The sequence below is a fragment of the Spermophilus citellus genome, assembly GCF_964194105.1.
Source record: "Spermophilus citellus genome assembly, chromosome: 1".
Taxonomy (NCBI): domain Eukaryota; kingdom Metazoa; phylum Chordata; class Mammalia; order Rodentia; family Sciuridae; genus Spermophilus; species Spermophilus citellus.
In genome coordinates, this window is record NC_138182.1 from 120,016,254 (window position 1) to 120,034,451 (window position 18,198).

The following is an 18,198-nucleotide window of genomic DNA, read 5'->3' on the forward strand; positions in this document are numbered from 1 at the left end:
TGTGAATATCACTATTTGGAGAATAGCCATTGGGAAGCTGTGTTGCAAAGGATTGTTTCCTTTCAATCTCTTTATTTTCGGGCAATTTGAACAAGTCAGAACACCTAGCCTGGTAGTAATATAAGCCTAGGACCCATGAATAAATAGAAAATCATGAATGGATCAAGCATTGATAATGTGCTGGTCATTCTTCACAGAGGTCATATGGTAAACATCAAAGGCAAAGAAGATAGTGAAGCTTTCAGTGAGATTCTAATTCTTGACCTGACAAAAGAAAAATTTTAATAGAATAAATCCATGTGACTGTATTATGTGTGCAAAAGACTTCATATGTCCTTCATTCCTTCGTAGGCAGATCACATCTCACTCTGGACACAAACAGTACAAGCATGAGGAATGTGAAGAAAATCCATGTGAATTTAAACAAGGCAGGAAATCTCTGGTTTCTCTCAAAAGTGTTCAAACACAAATGTTAACACAAGCTGGAGATGGACATTATAAAAGTACAGTATGTGGGAAAGTCTTCAGTCCTTCCAGTTCCATTCAAAGACATGAAGAAACTTCTACTGGGTGGCAACCCTATGAATGTAAACAACGTGGAGAGGCCTTTTCTTCTCTCACAGGGGTTCAAGGACACATGATAACACATAGTGAAGATAAAACTTTTAAGTGTAAGGTATGTGGAAAAGCCTTTCATTTTCCCTCTTTATTTAGAAGACATGAAAGAATACATTATGGAGAGAAACTCCATGAATGTAAACAAGCTGGTCAAACCTTTATTTCACTCACAAATCTTCATAGTCACATGATCATGCACACTGAGAATGCACGTTTTAAATGTAAAGTATGTGGGAAAGACTTTGCTTATCCCAGTTTATTTAGAATGCATCAGAGAACGCACACTGGAGAGAAACCCTATGAATGTAAGCAGTGTGGCAAAGCCTTCGCTAAGCCCTCTACCCTTCACTTACATGAACAAACGCACACTGGAGAGAAACCCTACGAATGTAAGCAGTGCGGCAAAGCCTTTGCTAAGTCCTCCACCCTTCGCTCCCATGAACAAACTCATACTGGAGAGAAGCCCTATGAATGTAAACAATGTGGAAAATCTTTTGCTAGATCCAGTCAGCTTCACATACATGAAAGAACACATACTGGAGAGAAGCCCTATGAATGTAAGCAGTGTGGGAAAGCCTTCACTCAGTCCTCTCACCTTCACTCACATGAAAAAACTCATACTGGAGAGAAACCCTACGAATGTAAACAATGTGGAAAAGCTTTTGCTACATCCCATCATCTTCACACACATGGAAGAACACATACTGGAGAGAAGCCCTATAAATGTAGACAATGTGGAAAAGCCTACACTACTTCCTCTTACCTTCAAATACATGAACGAACTCATACTGGAGAGAAGCCTTATGCATGTAAGCAGTGTGGCAAAGCCTTCACTCAGTCTTCTACCCTTCACTTACATGAGCGAACTCATACTGGAGAGAAGCCTTATACATGTAACCAGTGTGGAAAAACCTTTGCTAGATCCAGTGACCTTCACATACATGAAAGAATGCATACTGGAGAGAAACCCTATGAATGTAAACAATGTGGAAAAGCCTTTGCTAGATCTAGTGACCTTCAGATACATGGAAGATCACATACTGGAGAAAAACCCTATAAATGTAAACAATGTGGAAAAGCCTTTGCTAGATCCAGTCACCTTCATATACATGAACGAACTCATATGCAGAGAAATCATACTAATGAAAACAATTAGCAAAGTCTTCTGTTTTTACTGCTGCACTCATAAACACGTAGGAAGTTTACTGGAGAAAAATCCTTGGAATGTAAATTGTGGTAACTCAATATTCCTTGTCAATTTCAAAGACTAGAAAGGACTCGCACTGCAGAATATTTTTTGGGGGTGGGGGGGTGATTTAGTCCAGTGGTGCTCTACCACTGAACTATAATCCCCAGTTCTTTTTACTAAGTCTCTGGGATTACAGGTGCATACCACCATGTCTAACTGAATAACTATTTAAATGTGAAAATTTGACAACTCATTCCATTTTCCCAGTTGTCTTCAAAGCCATTTCACTCACACTGGAAAAAAAATCCCTGAATGTGTAATGTTTCATTTTTCTTCTTATATATGAAATACTCATGGAGAGAAGCCCTGTGAATGTGAGATTTGTGGGACACCTTCTAGTTTTGCCAGTTTCTTCTAAGGACTGAGATGATTCTTATTGAATGATTGATTCATGCAAAAAAATAAATAAATCCTATTCAAGTAAGAAATGTAAAGCCTTCAAATGTTCCATTTTTGTTCAGTTGTATGAAAAGACTCATACTGTAAAAAACCCTGTGGATAAGCAATGTGGGGCAGTATTCAACTTTCACAGTTTTCTTCAAATGTCGTGGGGCAAGTCACTCAGAAAATACTGAGTCCCAGTTTTGTCCAAATTGAAGAGTCTTTATTTCAACCGGCCAGGACTTCTTGTTACAGGACTAAGTTATCTCTTCAGGAATACAGCCTAGAATCTCGACATTTTAGGATATATAAAGGCAAAAACCTCATCCAGGTTGACAGAGCAAGCAGCAAGCAAGCAAGCATGCAAACAGTAATACAAAGTCTGAATAAAGTCAGTAGTGAAACAATGCAATGCTCATAATCATATTTTTATTCTCATTTAGTATTTGTCATGGGATTTTCTATAATCGTAATCAAAAGAGAAATGGATCAAAGTGATCCTAGTTAAGTACAATTAAAGAATGGCTACTAACTTCTAATTAATTATTCCCCGATAAGATATATTGCCCAAAGAGAAAAGTGGGAACAAAGAGAACAATTTCCCATTGTTTAAAAATTGCTATTTAATAGTTGCCAAATATGCTGTGCTAGGCAAATTAGTAATGGATACAGAGGTGGGGTTTTCCCATGGGAGAAGAATTTCTTTCATGATAAGGAGTCTGTTTGATCATTTCCATATAGCTGGCCCATAACAAAAAGATATAAAAGGGTTCACATCAGGGAAAATCCTTCTTCCCTTTAAAAAATGTGGTAACATGTTCAACTCTCTAGGTCTCTTTGAACAGCATGGAAGAAATCATGCTAGAAGAGAAAAGCCTTGTATGTAGAAATGTGGGGAGACCTTCAGTTGTTTCAGATCCATTTAGACTAGAAGGAATTTTTTTTTTTTTTTTTTTTTTTTGTACCAGGGATTGAACCAAGAGATGCTTAACCTCTGAGACACATTCCAGCCCTTTTTATTTTAATTTTATCTGTTTTAAATTTTGAGACATGGTCTCACAGAATTGCTTAGGTCCTCATTAAGTTGCTGAGTCTGGCTTTGCACTTATGATTCTCCTGACTCAGCCTGCTGAACCTTTGGGATTATAGTTATGCACTGCCTTCAGCAAGTGACCCCTTCTTGAGAAAAGCACTGTAAGTGTGAAAAGGACGTGTGCCTTCACTTCTCCTTTGTCTCTTCAGAGGTAATGGAAATGTACCCTGGGGTGGACATGAGCATTGCATCAGCGTAAAGATGTGAAAGCAACATGCTTTCGGCGGGTAAATCTCTCTTTACTTATTGTTAGATTCAATTTTCCTGTATTAAGTTTTTTGCATCTGTAGTCAACTCTCACATATTATGACATAATCTTTTACATATGCATTTATGTGTGTGTAAAATCTAGTATGTGATATAATTTTGTACCTAGAAGTATATATTATATAGAATGGTATATAATATTTATAGTTAAACTTTGTTAACATTTATTTGCCACATTTTAATTCTTATTTATTTTCAATCTCTGTACTTCCCATAAGTACATTTTCTTTAATATTGTACTTTTTTTTTCCACTAAAGGCCTTAGCAAATAAATGATATTCTAAACCTCTGGTCTCATATTTATATAACTTTTTCAAGGCCCCTGGATAATTCTGGTTTTTTTTCTCCTCAAATATCTTATGACTTTTTATAGGTTGTGACAAAATAAAAATTTTGAGAGGTTTTAAATATAATTACCAGGGTCAGAGAATGGAGGGGGAAAAGAAAAGGAAAATTATTATCATCATCATAATATCTGGAGTGTTTAAGGACTGAGAACCATCTATAGCCTTTTTATTTTGATACAGGATCTCCCCCCCTCAAATTTTAAGTAAATTGTATTTTTCTATACAGAGGATTTTTCTTTTTTAAAAAAATCTTCCATTGACATAATTATGTGAATTTTGCCAGAACTATACCTAGAAGCAGTGGCAAGTCATACATCACAGTTTTACAAACTATGGGTGAAAAGAGACAGCTTACAATTATAAGAAAGAATTTTGAAAAGTGCAAATTCATGCTCAAAGTTTTTAAAACTTTTTTTTTAAGTACTTGCATTCAAATTCAATAGGCTCCTTGCATTCAAATTTCAAACTTTTTGGAAAAGTCAATGGATTACATAGAAGATAAAGTAATATGCCCTAGGATTAAACAGCTTGCCCACATTTGTGAAAAGATCCAGACGATAATTCAGGTCTTATGCATTCAATGTTTCAGTTTAGTATTTTTTCCATCACTTAATCCATAAGAAACCCACTACAATTCCAATACACTCCAGGAATGAGAATATGTGACTTGATACTGATTATACAGCCAGGTTTTGTTTTCTTTTTATTTCATTTTAATAGAACTTTAATTCTCTATTAACGCATTCAGTCTCGTTTTTATAAAACCAGAAGATATATTTCAGCTTTTTTAGATTCATCCCCAAATCATTCTTGCCACAATTGTTCCTTTTGCGTAGCTTGAGCAGAGCACTTGGTTGTATATCTCTAACTACAAAGATTTTTGTTCCTCCAGTTCTGGGAACTAGCTTTTCAGATAGAAGCCACTTTGAGGGCTTGTTTTAAATCCTTTTTGGTAAATGTAGAGTATAAATAGATCTGACTCAATAATGCTGAGATTTTTTCTGGCTTCTTCCTTCTTTTCTCCAATAATTCTGGTGATTTAGACGCACTGAGGTGTGAGAGTCTCAAGTTGCAGACTCTCCAAAGACAAGTGGAGGAGGCAGTGGACACAGACCTGCCTAGAGCAGCTCTCAGACTCCACAAAGAAAAAACAGCAGCAATCAATGCAAGGAGATGAGGATTTGTGCTCCAGCTCATTCTTCAGGCCTCTCTGTCTCTTATCTGAGTCTCTCAACCCATCATGATCCTGGATCCACTCAATGGCCTCGCAGTAGAACTTGTCCTGGTCAAAGGCTGCAGGTGGAAGATGGTGAGGTAGAAGGTGGTCCTCCCTAGCTTGTCCAGTTGCACCTCCCCCAGGCTCTGCCTCTGGCCAAATTCACTGCTGGAGTGCAGTATGAAGTGCCAGCTGAGAGAAATCCTCTACCAGCTTCTCACCACAACAGAGCAGGTCACAGACAAATGGTTGTGCTGGACTGTATCTGGCCACCTCACAACTGAGCTCCAGCAGATCCTGCTCCACTCTGTGCAAGGTCTGGGCATGATGGTGGTCTGCAAGGAATCTAGGATCTCCAGCACAGCCAGGCAGCTCAATGTTGGGAGAAAGCACTTCATACCAACAGCACCAACAGTGAGAGGACAATCAAAGGGGGCTTCCTTTGCTCCCAGCATCTATTCTCACATTTAAGTGTTTGTGCTGGTGTCTGTATAGGGGTCTATGAATTCCCTCATTTGAATTCCCCAAAGGGGAAAACTTGAACAGCCAAATCAGCCAGGCTGGCATTTACAGTTTGGATTTTCTCATCAAAAAGTTCCTCTCCATCCATGGTGGTTACGGGGCTGTCACCTGCTCCTCACCTGTCCAGGACACACAAAGCAAGTGGGCATGAGGAACCCCCAGAGTGGTCCCACAATGCCATGTTTCACTTCCTCTGCACAGCTGCCTTGATACAGGATCTTGCTCAGTTCCTCCCAAGGACCTCACTAAGTTGCTGAGGCTAGCTTTGAATTTGTGGTCCTCATGCTATAGTCTCTTGAGCCCCTGGGATTACAGGCATAAGCTACCATGCCTGGCTTCTGGACATTTCTTGAAACCTTGATGTAAATAAAAACGGGCCTTTTTGTGTATAATTCCCAAGTGTTAATCGATTCAGAAGCAAGAATTTTGTTCTAATGTGTTTATGTATATTAATGTCCTTCAAGCTCTAATATTATAGAGTGATACTGATAATAACAACATTAAATTATACCTTATACTCTAAAATTTACCAGTCCATTTTAACTAAATGGAAGTCTACTTGGAAAAAGTTTATTTTAGATAATTTCTGTTAAGTCTCATGACATAATGAACTTTTATCACAATCAGTATTATCAGGATTTTTTTTTCCAACAAATATTTTAATGTTCCCTTCTATGCACCAAGAACCAGCTACACACCATAGCGGGGTCACAGAGGCTATGAAACATGGCATGGTGCTCAGGTGAGTGATTCTAGAGCACCAAGTGAACTTACAAAAGGAAATACCTGGGTGGGGTGAGATTTGCATTCACTCGCACGTACACAAGTATGTAGAGGATCAAGTCGCCCTTTTCTGTGCATACTCTCCCTCATGCAGTTCTTTAATCCTCACTATGTAATGTGCTTATTGATTTCTTTGATTTTTCTCACAACTTTGCTGCTCACTATTCCTTCTCAAAAATCAGTTGTTATAATAATAATAGCTAAAAAAAAAATAAAAGTAGACTCCAGGTATCAAAAAGAAAATCAATTGTTATTTCATGACTTCACAATTTAGTCTTTTGTGTCTTTCTAAAGTTTCATTGCACATCGTACATGTTAGTTTAGCCTCTGCACTCCAGCCTTATGTACAGATTGGTGAAATGTCTCATTCCTTCAGATTTCACCCAGGAGTGCTCCACCACTATGAGCTTCGTCATAGCCCTTTTAATTGTTATTTTTTTTTAATATTTATTTTTTAGTTCTCAGCGGACACAACATCTTTGTTGGTATGTGGTGCTGAGGATCGAACCCGGGCCGCACGCACGCCAGGCAAGCGCGCTACCGCTTGAGCCACATCCCCAGCCCTAATTGTTATTTTTTGAGATGAGGTGAGGCTGGCCTCAAACTTGTGGTCACCTGCCTCAGCCTCCTGTGTCCTTGTGTGCCCTGCAGCTGGCCTCTTCCTTTTCATTGATGTTTTATTGGTCTGTTGATGACTCTGGGATGACTGCTGGTGCTTGTTCTAAGTCTCATTTGTTGTGTTGTACGTAGGCACGTTAGAGAGGAATATAAAATATTGGCGTTTGTATGTATTATTTGTAGAGGCATCTTCCCAAAATCTATTTTGCCCTATACTTAATTGAGTTGCATTCTATTTTTTTTCTTTTTTTCTGGTGCCAGGGACCTAATCTGGCCTTGTGCATGCTAGACAGGTGCTCTAGCACTGAGCTCTCTCTTAGCTCAGGCCAGGAGTTTGCTTCTGCTGTGTGTGTGTGTGTGTGTGTGGACCCCTGATAATACTAATAGCCACTTCAATAGATGCAGCTCTGCAGGTGTTCCCTTCCTTCTTAAAAGTCTTTTGCAGCATTGAGTTTTAAACACATCCAAGGTTTTCTCCCCATGATTAATACTTAGGTGGAATGTGCCAGAAAACGAAGGCTTGATTTCTCTCTGTGTTTAGGGTACCTCAGTAACTCTGGAAAAATCATGTGATGATTTTTTTATACACAGTACAGAAGTCCAGATAAGGAGGATCCCAGTCTGAAGTGCTAATGTAGTGGTGCCCCCTCCTCCAGATAAGAATCTTAAATAAGCTTCTCCAGATATGCTCATCATAATTTTCTTTAAACAGAATGTCAGGAAAATTTTTTTTGCAAACAACTCAATGGGGGTTACAATGCAGACTTGATATTACTTCTGCTTTTGTGGCAAAGCTGGGAAAACCTCTTGACTAATCTTACAGATGGTACGCAAAGTACTTTCTGTGATTTAAAACAAAAAAAAATTACGTAGACTTCTACAAGCTTCGGATGCTGAGGCAGGAGGATAGTAATTTCAAAGCCAGTCTCCACAAAAGAGAAGCACTTAGCAACTCAGTGAGACCTTGTCTCTAAATAAAATATAAAAGAGGGCTGGGAATGTGACTTAGTGTTTGAGTGCCCCTGAATTCAATTCCCTGTACCCTCCACAAAAATGCATAAATCAAGTTTTAATAAACTGTATGATGGTTGGATGGGCCTGTCCATTATACCATTTTCTTTTTTGGATTCTAATGCATGGTTTGGCAGTGCAAGAATTCTATAAAATGAACACATTCAATAAAAAGTAAGTACATGGATTTTTTAAACAATGATGTAGCAAGGCAGTTTCCTGCTCTGGGAACCCTCAGTAATTAATGGTCATCACAAGTGGCCATGATTTCCTCATCATGAAGAGGTTGTGAAAGCCTCTGCAGTGCAGGAGTCTCTGAAGCTGTTAAGAGTACCTGTCTGTTCTGTTCAGAGCCTTTTGGTGAAAGAATCCCATATGGGCCTGACTGATTTGTAGATGGCGTCATCATGGAGATCATCTGAAGACTCACAAGTGAGGAACACCTTGCCACCAGGTCCCCTGCAGCCTTAAACAGGGCTTGTTTTTAAAGAGTGTGTCAAGGATCCTTGGAGGAGAATAACAGGAATGTAAGGTCAACCGTGTGCTCCTGGAGAAAGGGGGATGCTATAAGTCTCATCTCAGGGTCACGTGTGAAAAGTTAAGTGGTCTGAAAAAAATATTTGGTCCTTTTAGACATAAGAGCAATTTGCAGTAGAATGGCCTTTGAAATAGAGACAACAGAAAATATTAGCCAGATCTTTCCATTTTTTAATGTAGAAACTCAAAGCTATAAATTTTCTTTTCAGAATTGCCTTCTTACTATCTCAAAGGTTTGGTATATTGTATCCCTTCTCCCTCTTTTTTCAAATATTTCTTTTTATTTTTCCCCTTCATTTCTTTTATGATCATTCTTTCTCAAGTCTATTATGTAGTCTTCAGGGGTTATAATGGCTTTTACTTTTTTTTTAATTGTTGGTCGTTAAAAACATTACATAGTTCTTAATATATCATATTTCACAGTTTGATTCAAGTGGGTTATGAACTCCCATTTTTACCCCGTATACAGATTGCTGTATCACATCAGTTACACTTCCGTTGATTTACATACTGCCATTCTAGTGTCTGATGTATTCTGCTGTCTATCCTATTCTCTACTATCCCCCCTCCCCTCCCCTCCCTCCCCTCCCCTCTTCTCTCTCTACCCCCTCTACTGTAAATCATTTCTTCCACTTGTATTATTCTTCTCTTACCCCTCATTTCCTCTTATATGTAATTTTGTATAACCCTGAGGATCACCTTCCATTTCCATGCAATTTCCCTTCTCTCTCCCTTTCCCTCCCACCTCTCATCCCTGTTTAATGTTGATCTTCTTCTCAAGCTCTTCGTCCCTACCCTGTCCTTGGTTACTCCCCTTATATCAAAGCAGTCATTTGGCATTTGTTTTTTAAGGATTGGCTAGCTTCACTTAGCATAATCTGCTCTAATGCCATCCATTTCCCTCCAAATTCTATGATTTTGTCATTTTTTAATGCAGAGTAATACTCCATTGTGTATAAATGCCACATTTTTTATCCATTCATCTACTGAAGGGCATCTAGGTTGGTTCCAGAATCTTGCTATCGTGAATTGTGCTGCTATGAACATCGATGTAGCAGTGTCCCTGTAGCATGCTCTTATTAGGTCTTTAGGGAATAGACCGAGAAGGGGAATAGCTGGGTCAAATGGTGGTTCCATTCCCAGCTTTCCAAGAAATCTCCATACTGCTTTCCAAATTGGCTGCACCAATTTGCAGTCCCACCAACAATGAACAAGTGTACCCTTTTCCCCGCATCCTCTCCAGCACTTGTTGTTGTTGGACTTCATAATGGCTGCCAATCTTACTGGAGTGAGATGGTATCTTAGGGTGGTTTTGATTTGCATTTCTCTGACTGCTAGCGATGGTGAGCATTTTTTCATGTACTTATTGATTGATTGTATGTCCTCCTCTGAGAAGTGTCTGTTCAGGTCCTTGGCCCATTTGTTGATTGGGTTATTTGTTATCTTAGTGTCTAATTTTTTGAGTTCTTTGTATACTCTGGATATTAGGGCTCTATCTGAAGTGTGTGGAGTAAAGATTTGTTCCCAGGATGTAGGCTCCCTGTTTACCTCTTTTATTGTTTCTTTTGCTGAGAAAAAACTTTTTAGTTTGAGTAAGTCCCAATTGTTGATTCTAGTTGTTAACTCTTGTGCTATGGGTGTCCTATTGAGGAATTTGGAGCCCGACCCCACAGTATGTAGATCATAGCCAACTTTTTCTTCTATCAAACACCGTGTCTCTGATTTAATATCAAGCTCCTTGATCCATTTTGAGTTAACTTTTGTGCATGGCGAGAGAAAGGGATTCAGTTTCATTTTGATGCAAATGGATTTCCAATTTTCCCAGCACCATTTGTTGAAGATGCTATCCTTCCTCCATTGCATGCTTTTAGCCCCTTTATCAAATATAAGATAGTTGTAGTTTTGTGGATTGGTTACTGTGTCCTCTATTCTGTACCATTGGTCCACCCGCCTGTTTTGGTACCAGTACCATGCTGTTTTTGTTACTATTGCTCTGTAGTATAGTTTGAAGTCTGGTATCGCTATACCGCCTGATTCACACTTCCTGCTTAGCATTGTTTTTGCTATTCTGGGTCTTTTATTATTCCATATAAATTTCATGATTGTTTTATCTATTTCTACAAGAAATGCTGTTGGGATTTTGATTGGCATTGCATTGAACTTATAGAGAACTTTTGGTAATATTGCCATTTTGATGATGTTAGTTCTGCCTATCCATGAACAGGGTATATTTTTCCATCTTCTAAGGTCTTCTTCTATATCTCTCTTTAGGGTTCTGTAGTTTTCATTGTATAAATCTTTCACCTCTTTTGTTAGGTTGATTCCCAAGTATTTTATTTTTTGGGGGGATATTGTGAATGGAGTAGTTGTCCTCATTTCCGTTTCAGAGGATTTGTCGCTGATATACAGGAATGCATTTGATTTATGTGTGTTGATTTTATATCCTGCCACTTTGCTGAATTCATTTATTAGCTCTAATAGTTTCTTTGTAGACCCTTTTGGGTCTGCTAGGTATAAAATCATGTCATCTGCAAATAGTGATAATTTAAGTTCTGTTCTTCTTTTCCTATTTTTATGCCTTTTATTTCTTTCGTCTGTCTAATTGCTCTGGCCAGTGTTTCGAGGACTATGTTGAACAGAAGTGGTGAGAGAGGGCATCCCTGTCTTGTTCCAGATTTTAGAGGGAATGCCTTCAATTTTTCTCCATTCAGAATGATGCTGGCCTGTGGCTTATCATAGATTGCTTTTACAATGTTGAGGTATGATCCTGTTATCCCTAATTTTTCTAGAGTTTTGAACATAAAGGGATGCTGTACTTTGTTGAATGCTTTTTCTGCATCTATCGAGATGATCATATGGTTCTTATTTTTAAGTCTATTGATGTGGTGAATAACATTTATTGATTTCCGTATATTGAACCAGCCTTGCATCCCAGGGATGAATCCTACTTGATCATGGTGTATAATTTTTTTTATATGTTTCTGAATCCGATTCGCCAGAATTTTATTGAGGATTTTTGCATCTAGGTTCATTAGAGATATTGGTCTGTAGTTTTCTTTCTTTGAAGTGTCTTTGTCTGGTTTAGGTATCAGGGTGATGTTGGCCTCGTAGAATGTATTTGGAAGTTCTCCCTCTTTTTCTATTTCCTGAAATAGCTTGAAAAGTATTGGTGTTAGTTCCTCTTTAAAGGTTTTGTAAAACTCTGCTGTATACCCATCCGGTCCTGGGCTTTTCTTAGTTGGTAGTCTTTTGATGGTTTCTTCTATTTCCTCTATTGTTATTGGTCTGTTTAGATTGTCTATATCCTCCTGACTCAATCTGGGCAGATCATATGACTTAAGAAATTTATCGATGCCTTCACTATCTTCTATTTTATTGGAGTATAAGGATTCAAAATAATTTCTGATTATCTTCTGTATTTCTGAAGTGTCTGTTGTGATATTGCCTTTTTCATCCCGTATGCTAGTAATTTGAGTTCTCTCTCTTCTTCTCTTCGTTAGCATGGCTAAGGGTCTGTTGATTTTATTTATTTTTTCAAAGAACCAACTTTTAGTTTTGTCAATTTTTTCAATTGTTTCTTTTGTTTCGATTTCATTAATTTCAGCTCTGATTTTAATTATTTCTTGCCTTCTACTTCTTTTGCTGTTGTTTTGCTCTTCTTTTTCTGGGATTTTGAGATGAAGTATGAGATCATTTATTTGTTGGTTTTTTCTTTTTTTAAGGAATAAACTCCAAGCAATGAATTTTCCTCTTAGAACTGCTTTCAATGTGTCCCATAGATTTCGATATGTTGTGTCTGTGTTTTCATTTAACTCTAAGAAGTTTTTAATTTCCTCCTTGATGTCTTCTAAAACCCATTGATCATTCAGTAACCTATTGTTCATTCTCCAAGTGATGCCTGATTTTTCCTTCCTTCTTTTGTCGTTGATTTTCAGTTTCATTCCATTATGATCAGATAAGATGCATGGTATTATCTCTACTCCTTTATATTGTCTAAGAGTTGCCCTGTGACCTAATATATGATCTATTTTTGAGAAGGATCCATGTGCTGCTGAGAAAAAAGTGTAACTGCTTGATGTTGGGTGGTATATTCTATATATGTAAATTAAGTCTAGGTTATTAATTGTGTTATTGAGTTCTATAGTTTCCTTATTTAACTTTTGTTTGGAAGATCTGTCCAGTGGTGAGAGAGGTGTGTTGAAGTCTCCCATGATTATTGTATGGTGGTCTATTAGACTCTTGAACTTGAGAAGAGTTTGCTTGATGAACATAGCTGCACCATTGTTTGGGGCATATATATTTATGATTGTTATGTCTTGTTGGTATATGGTTCCCTTGAGCAGTATGTAGTGTCCCTCTTTATCCCTTTTGATTAACTTTGGCTTGAAATCTATTTTATTAGATATGAGTATGGACACTCCTGCTTGTTTCCACCGTCCATATGAGTGATATGATTTTTCCCAACCTTTCACCTTCAGTCTATGTATATCTTTTCCTATCAAATGCGTCTCCTGTAGGCAGCATATTGTTGGGTCTTGTTTTGTGATCCATTCAACTAGCCTGTGTCTCTTAATTGGTGAGTTTAAGCCATTAACATGTAGGGTTATTATTGAGATATGGTTTGTTCTTCTAGCCATATTTGTTTATTACTAAACCTTATTTGTTTTCCTCTTTGATTACTTTCCCCCCTTTACTGTCCTACCTCCCACTGTTGGTTTTCATTGTTATTTTCCATTTCCTCTTCCTGTAATGTTTTGCCAAGGATTTTTGAAGAGATGGTTTTCTAGCTGCAAATTCTTTTAACTTTTGTTTATCATGGAAGGTTTTAATTTCATCTTCCATCCTGAAGCTTAATTTTGCCGGATACACGATTCTTGGTTGGAACCCATTTTCTTTCAGTGTTTGAAATATGTTATTCCAGGATCTTCTAGCTTTCAGAGTCTGTGTTGAGAGATCAGCTGTTATCCTGATTGGTTTACCCCTAAATGTAATCTGCTTCCTTTCTCTTGTAGCTTTTAAAATTCTCTCCTTATTCTGTATGTTGGGCATCTTCATTATAATGTGTCTAGGTGTGGATCTCTTATGATTTTGCACATTCGGCGTCCTGTAGGCTTCTAGGATTTGGGATTCTGTCTCATTCTTCAAGTCTGGGAAGTTTTCTCGTATTATTTCATTGAATAGATTGTTTATTCCTTTGGTTTGGAGCTCTGTGTCTTCCTGTATCCCAATAACTCTTAAGTTTGGTCTTTTAATGTTATCCCATATTTCTTGGATGTTCTGCTCATGGTTTCTTAGCAGTCTTGCTGAGCTGTCTATGTTCTTTTCAAGTTGAAATACTTTGTCTTCATTGTCTGATGTTCTATCTTCTAAGGGATCTACTCTGCTGATAGTATTCTCAATTGAGTTTTTAAGTTGGTTTATTGCTTCCTGCATTTCTAGGATTTCTATTTGTTTGTTTTTTATTACCTCTATCTCCCTGTGTAATTGATCTTTTGCTTCCTGGACTTGTTTATGTAGTTCCTTGTCAAAGTGATCTCTCATTGTCTGATTTTGCTGTCTCATGTCTTCCTTGAGACTCCAGATCATCTGAAGCATGTATATCCTGAACTCTTTATCTGACATTCCATCTGTTGCAGCTATTACCTCTTCTAAAGTTGAGTTGACCTGCATTGCTTGTGGTCCTTTCTTTCCTTGTCTTTTCATACTGCTCGCGTTTCTTTCTGCTTGGTGAAACTGTTGTGTTTTTGAAATTTTCCCCCTGTTTATTTATATTGCTCTTGTACAGTTGGAAAATCTCCCTTGCAGGGCGGGTAGTGGCTGTGCTCCTCCTCTAATTAGGGTGATCTGTCTATCACGCTGGTCGGTCGCAGGTCTGCCCACCCTGCGGGCGCGGGTGGCGGCTCTGCTCTGCCCCTACTCCAGTTGTGGTTACGTGTGACGTGTCTACCACGCTAGCAGGCCTCTAGGCTTGTTCCGCCGGTGGGTCGCAGGTCTGCCTACCTTGCGGGCTCGGGCGGCAGTTCTGCTCAGCCCCCACTCCAAATGGAGCTACCTGACTGCCTCTCCAACGGGTCGCTGGGCCTTTTCCGGACACGGGCGGCGGCTCTGCTCCACCCCCACTCCAACCAGTGTGATGTGACTGCCTCGGTGCTACGTGTCCACCACACTGGCAGGCTACCAGGCCTGTCCTGCCAGTGGGTCGCAGGTCTGCCTACCTTGCAGGCTCAGATGGTGCTTCTACACAGCCCCTACTCCAAATGGGGTGACTTGGCTACCGCGCCGTCGGGTCGCTGGTCCTGTTCCAGGCGTAGGCGGCTACTGTCTTCGGCCCCAGCTGCAGTTGGGGTGTCGTGATACCATGCCGGCGGGTCACTTGGCCTGTTCTGGGCGCAGGCGGCAGCTCCCCTCTGCCCCTCTGGCCCCCACTGCACCCAGCAGGACCCGGACCGAGGAGCAGTTACCGTGGGGTCCCCGTCCCTGGGCCAAAGCCGCTCCGGGAGCCAGAACCTGGCCTCTCCGAGCCCGGTGCACGCTCCGCTAGGAGCAGGCTCCAAGGAGCGATCTCCGCGGGTTCCCCAGCCCTAGGCCAAAGCAGCTCCGGGAGCCAGAGCCCGGCCGCTCCAAGCTCTCCGAGCTCGGTGCACGCTCTGCTGGGAGCAGGCTCAAAGACGCAGACCCTGCGTGTTCCCCAGCCCTGGGCCAAAACTGTTCCGGGGGTCAGAACCCAGCCGCTTCGAGCTCAATGCACGCTCCACTAGGAGCTGGCTTCAATACGCAGTCTCCGTGGGTTCCCCAGCCCTGGGCCAAAGCAGCTGCGGGAACCAGAACCCGGCTGCTCAGAGCTCGGTGCACGGTTTGCTAGGAGCGAGCCCCAAGGAGTATTCTCCACAGGTTCTCTAGCCCTGAGCCTGAGCGATCTGTCTGCGAGACGCAGGCAATTGCCAGCCTGAAATCACCTGTTCCATAGCTGAATGAGCTGAGATCAGTAGAAAACAGGGATGATTCCATCACCTCTCCAAGATGGCGGCCGCTGTCCTCCTCCGTGGTCCGACCGGTGTTGAGAACCGAACTGGACCGCTTCTCTCCTCCGTCTCAAAGCCAGAACTCAGCACTAAGCACGGCCATTACGCCGTTGGCAGGAGCCCCCAGAATCCGCATCGCTGCACCCCCACTCCGGCACCTCGCCGCTTCCCAGCGCACGCCGCAGACTCCAACCGCAGCGCTATCCGCTGATCAGGCAATGCGACCCTCCATGCGGAGAAATCGCCTGCATCCGAGCCCCTGCAGCCGAACCTCGCGCGATGGAAATCCCTCTACTAGATTCTGGAGCACCTCAATTTCGCTGGAATTTCCCAACAAGACAGTCTTCAGCTGGTTCACCTCGTCTTTCTCCCGCACAGTGATGCGGCGCACGGGGGTGATGCACTCCCTTCGCCGCCATCTTCAATCCCCTGGCTTTTACTTTTCATCTTGTTATTTTCTAATTTTATTCCATTATGATCTGATTGAGTGTAAGGAATTATCTCTAATTTTTGAATTTGAGAAACTCTCTTTGAGCCCTAAAATATGATGTATTTTAGAAAAAAAATCCATGTGCTACTGAGAATGAAATGAATTTAGTTGTCAATGCATGAAATATTTGATGGATGTCTGTTGGGTCCTTTTGATTAATAATGCTTTTTAGTTCTGAAGAGTTTTTACTTAATTTATGTCTAGATGACCAATCTAATGGTAAGAGAGGTGTGTTGAAATCAGCCAGTATTGTGGTCTCTTTGATTCTTTATATTCAGAAGGGTTTGTTTTATTTTATTTTTTTTTAAAGAGAGAGTGAGAGAGGGGAGAGAGAGAGAGAGAGAGAGAGAGAGAGAGAGAGAGAGAGAAGAGAATTTTTAATATTTGTTTTTTTAGTTTTCGGCGGACACAATATCTTTGTTGGTATGTGGTGCTGAGGATCGAACCCGGGCCACACGCATACCAGGCGAGCGCGCTACCGCTTGAGCCACATCCCCAGCCCCAGAAGGGTTTGTTTTATATGTGCAGTTTCATCAATGTTTGGAGTATAGATAATTACAATCATTATATTTTTTGGATGATTCCTTTAACCAGTATGAAAAATGCTACCATAAGCAAGGAAGTGCAGGCAACTCTTTGATATAAATTTTTTTGTTTGGATATACTTCCATTAGTAGTGTTGCTGAATCCTCTGAAAGTTCTGCATTTAGTTTTCAAACTTTTTATCAAAATGGGTATACTATTTTACATTCCATCCACCTGTATGTAAAATTTCCTCTTTCTCAACAGCCTCATCAGTGTTTGTAATTTTTTTCTCTTTTGTAATAAACTTTCTAAATTGGTGGCATTGGTGCAGTTTAAACTTTCCTTTCCTTGACAGCTTATGAAAGTGAGAAGATACAGAAATGAGGAGGATTTAAACACTGGCATATTTCAGTTTGTGCTTAATGAAGCTTTATATATTCTTTCTCAATAATTTGGTAGCTACAGTTTGGTATATATATACATACATATATAATCTGTGTGTGTGTGTGTGTGTGTGTGTGTGTGTGTGTGTGTAAATGTATGTCTTGATTAAAATATAAATCCACCCTTACATCAGAGTGGATTTATAATAAATTCTTCACCTAAATCCATTTCAGGTATAAGTTAGTTAGACCATGCATTTGTTTAAAGCTTCTATGTTTATATTTATTTTCAGAATGCAAAATATACTCATGTATATGCATGTATGTTACTTGTATACATACATGTAAAGTTGTAAAGGTTTCATATATATGTGTGTACAGTGTAATAATTTGGGTCACTGAAGTTCACTTAAAATTCCTGACTCTCAGTTATGTCATTTTTAAGATGTGCTTGAGGAATATCTGTTTAGTGGAATTAAATCTGACAGCATACCGGAAGGCTCCTTGACACATACCAGCAGCCAGCCCATGAGACTGGTCCACAGAAACCCATGCCTCTGCCCTTCCTTTCTTGTAGGACACAGTGCAGATTCTAGGCTCCATTCCCCTACTTGGTGAGAAGCCCTCATTGGAGTTTCTCCCCTGCTTCCCTCCTGTGTGCAGATCATTGCTGCTGGGATGGAGACTGCATGATCTGAGGGGAACATAAGAAAAGCAAAGCAAGCGAAAACCCTGTGACACGGGCTTCTGGAAAGGAACTTACAGCTATTTCAATGGATAAAAGTTAAAGGGGACATACTATCTCGATTTGATTTACTTTACATGAGAAAAAAAGGCCTCACATTATTGAAACAAATGAATAATGGTTAATGCTGCTTCTATGTGATTTTCAGGCTCTGTTTTATTAACATAACATTATATGATAGGTATTGTAATGTTAACAGACTGAAAAATGGGTAATGAAATAGGTGCTGTGTTGGCTTTTTTGGCACAATAAAAGATATCCGATTTATGTGTCATTTATTATCTCTTCCCTTTTCCTTTTTAAAAATTTTAAATCAGGGGCTGGGGGTGTGGCTCAAGCGGTAGCGTGCTCGCCTGGCATGCGTGCGGCCCGGGTTCGATCCTCAGCACCA

At 40.0% G+C, this 18,198-nt stretch overlaps 1 protein-coding gene across 10 annotated transcripts in view; it reads left to right on the forward strand.

Annotated features, from left to right (window-relative positions):
* LOC308643258 (uncharacterized protein) overlaps positions 1-18,198 on the forward strand; it is an 86,012-nt gene that overhangs the window by 48,643 nt on the left and 19,171 nt on the right. For 4 of the 10 annotated variants that reach the window (XR_014020734.1, XR_014020735.1, XR_014020736.1 and 1 more), the window contains one exon: positions 352-490. The exons of 2 other annotated variants lie outside the window; for them this stretch is intronic. Coding sequence is in view for 1 of the 8 variants with exons in the window: in XM_081283167.1 (XP_081139293.1) it covers positions 352-1,774 (1,423 nt within the window). In the remaining 7 variants the exon portion in view is untranslated. Of the gene's footprint in view, positions 1-351; positions 3,862-17,725; positions 18,120-18,198 lie in introns of those variants that run through there. 4 more of the 10 variants (XR_014020733.1, XR_014020738.1, XR_014020739.1 and 1 more) reach the window with 4 other exon arrangements.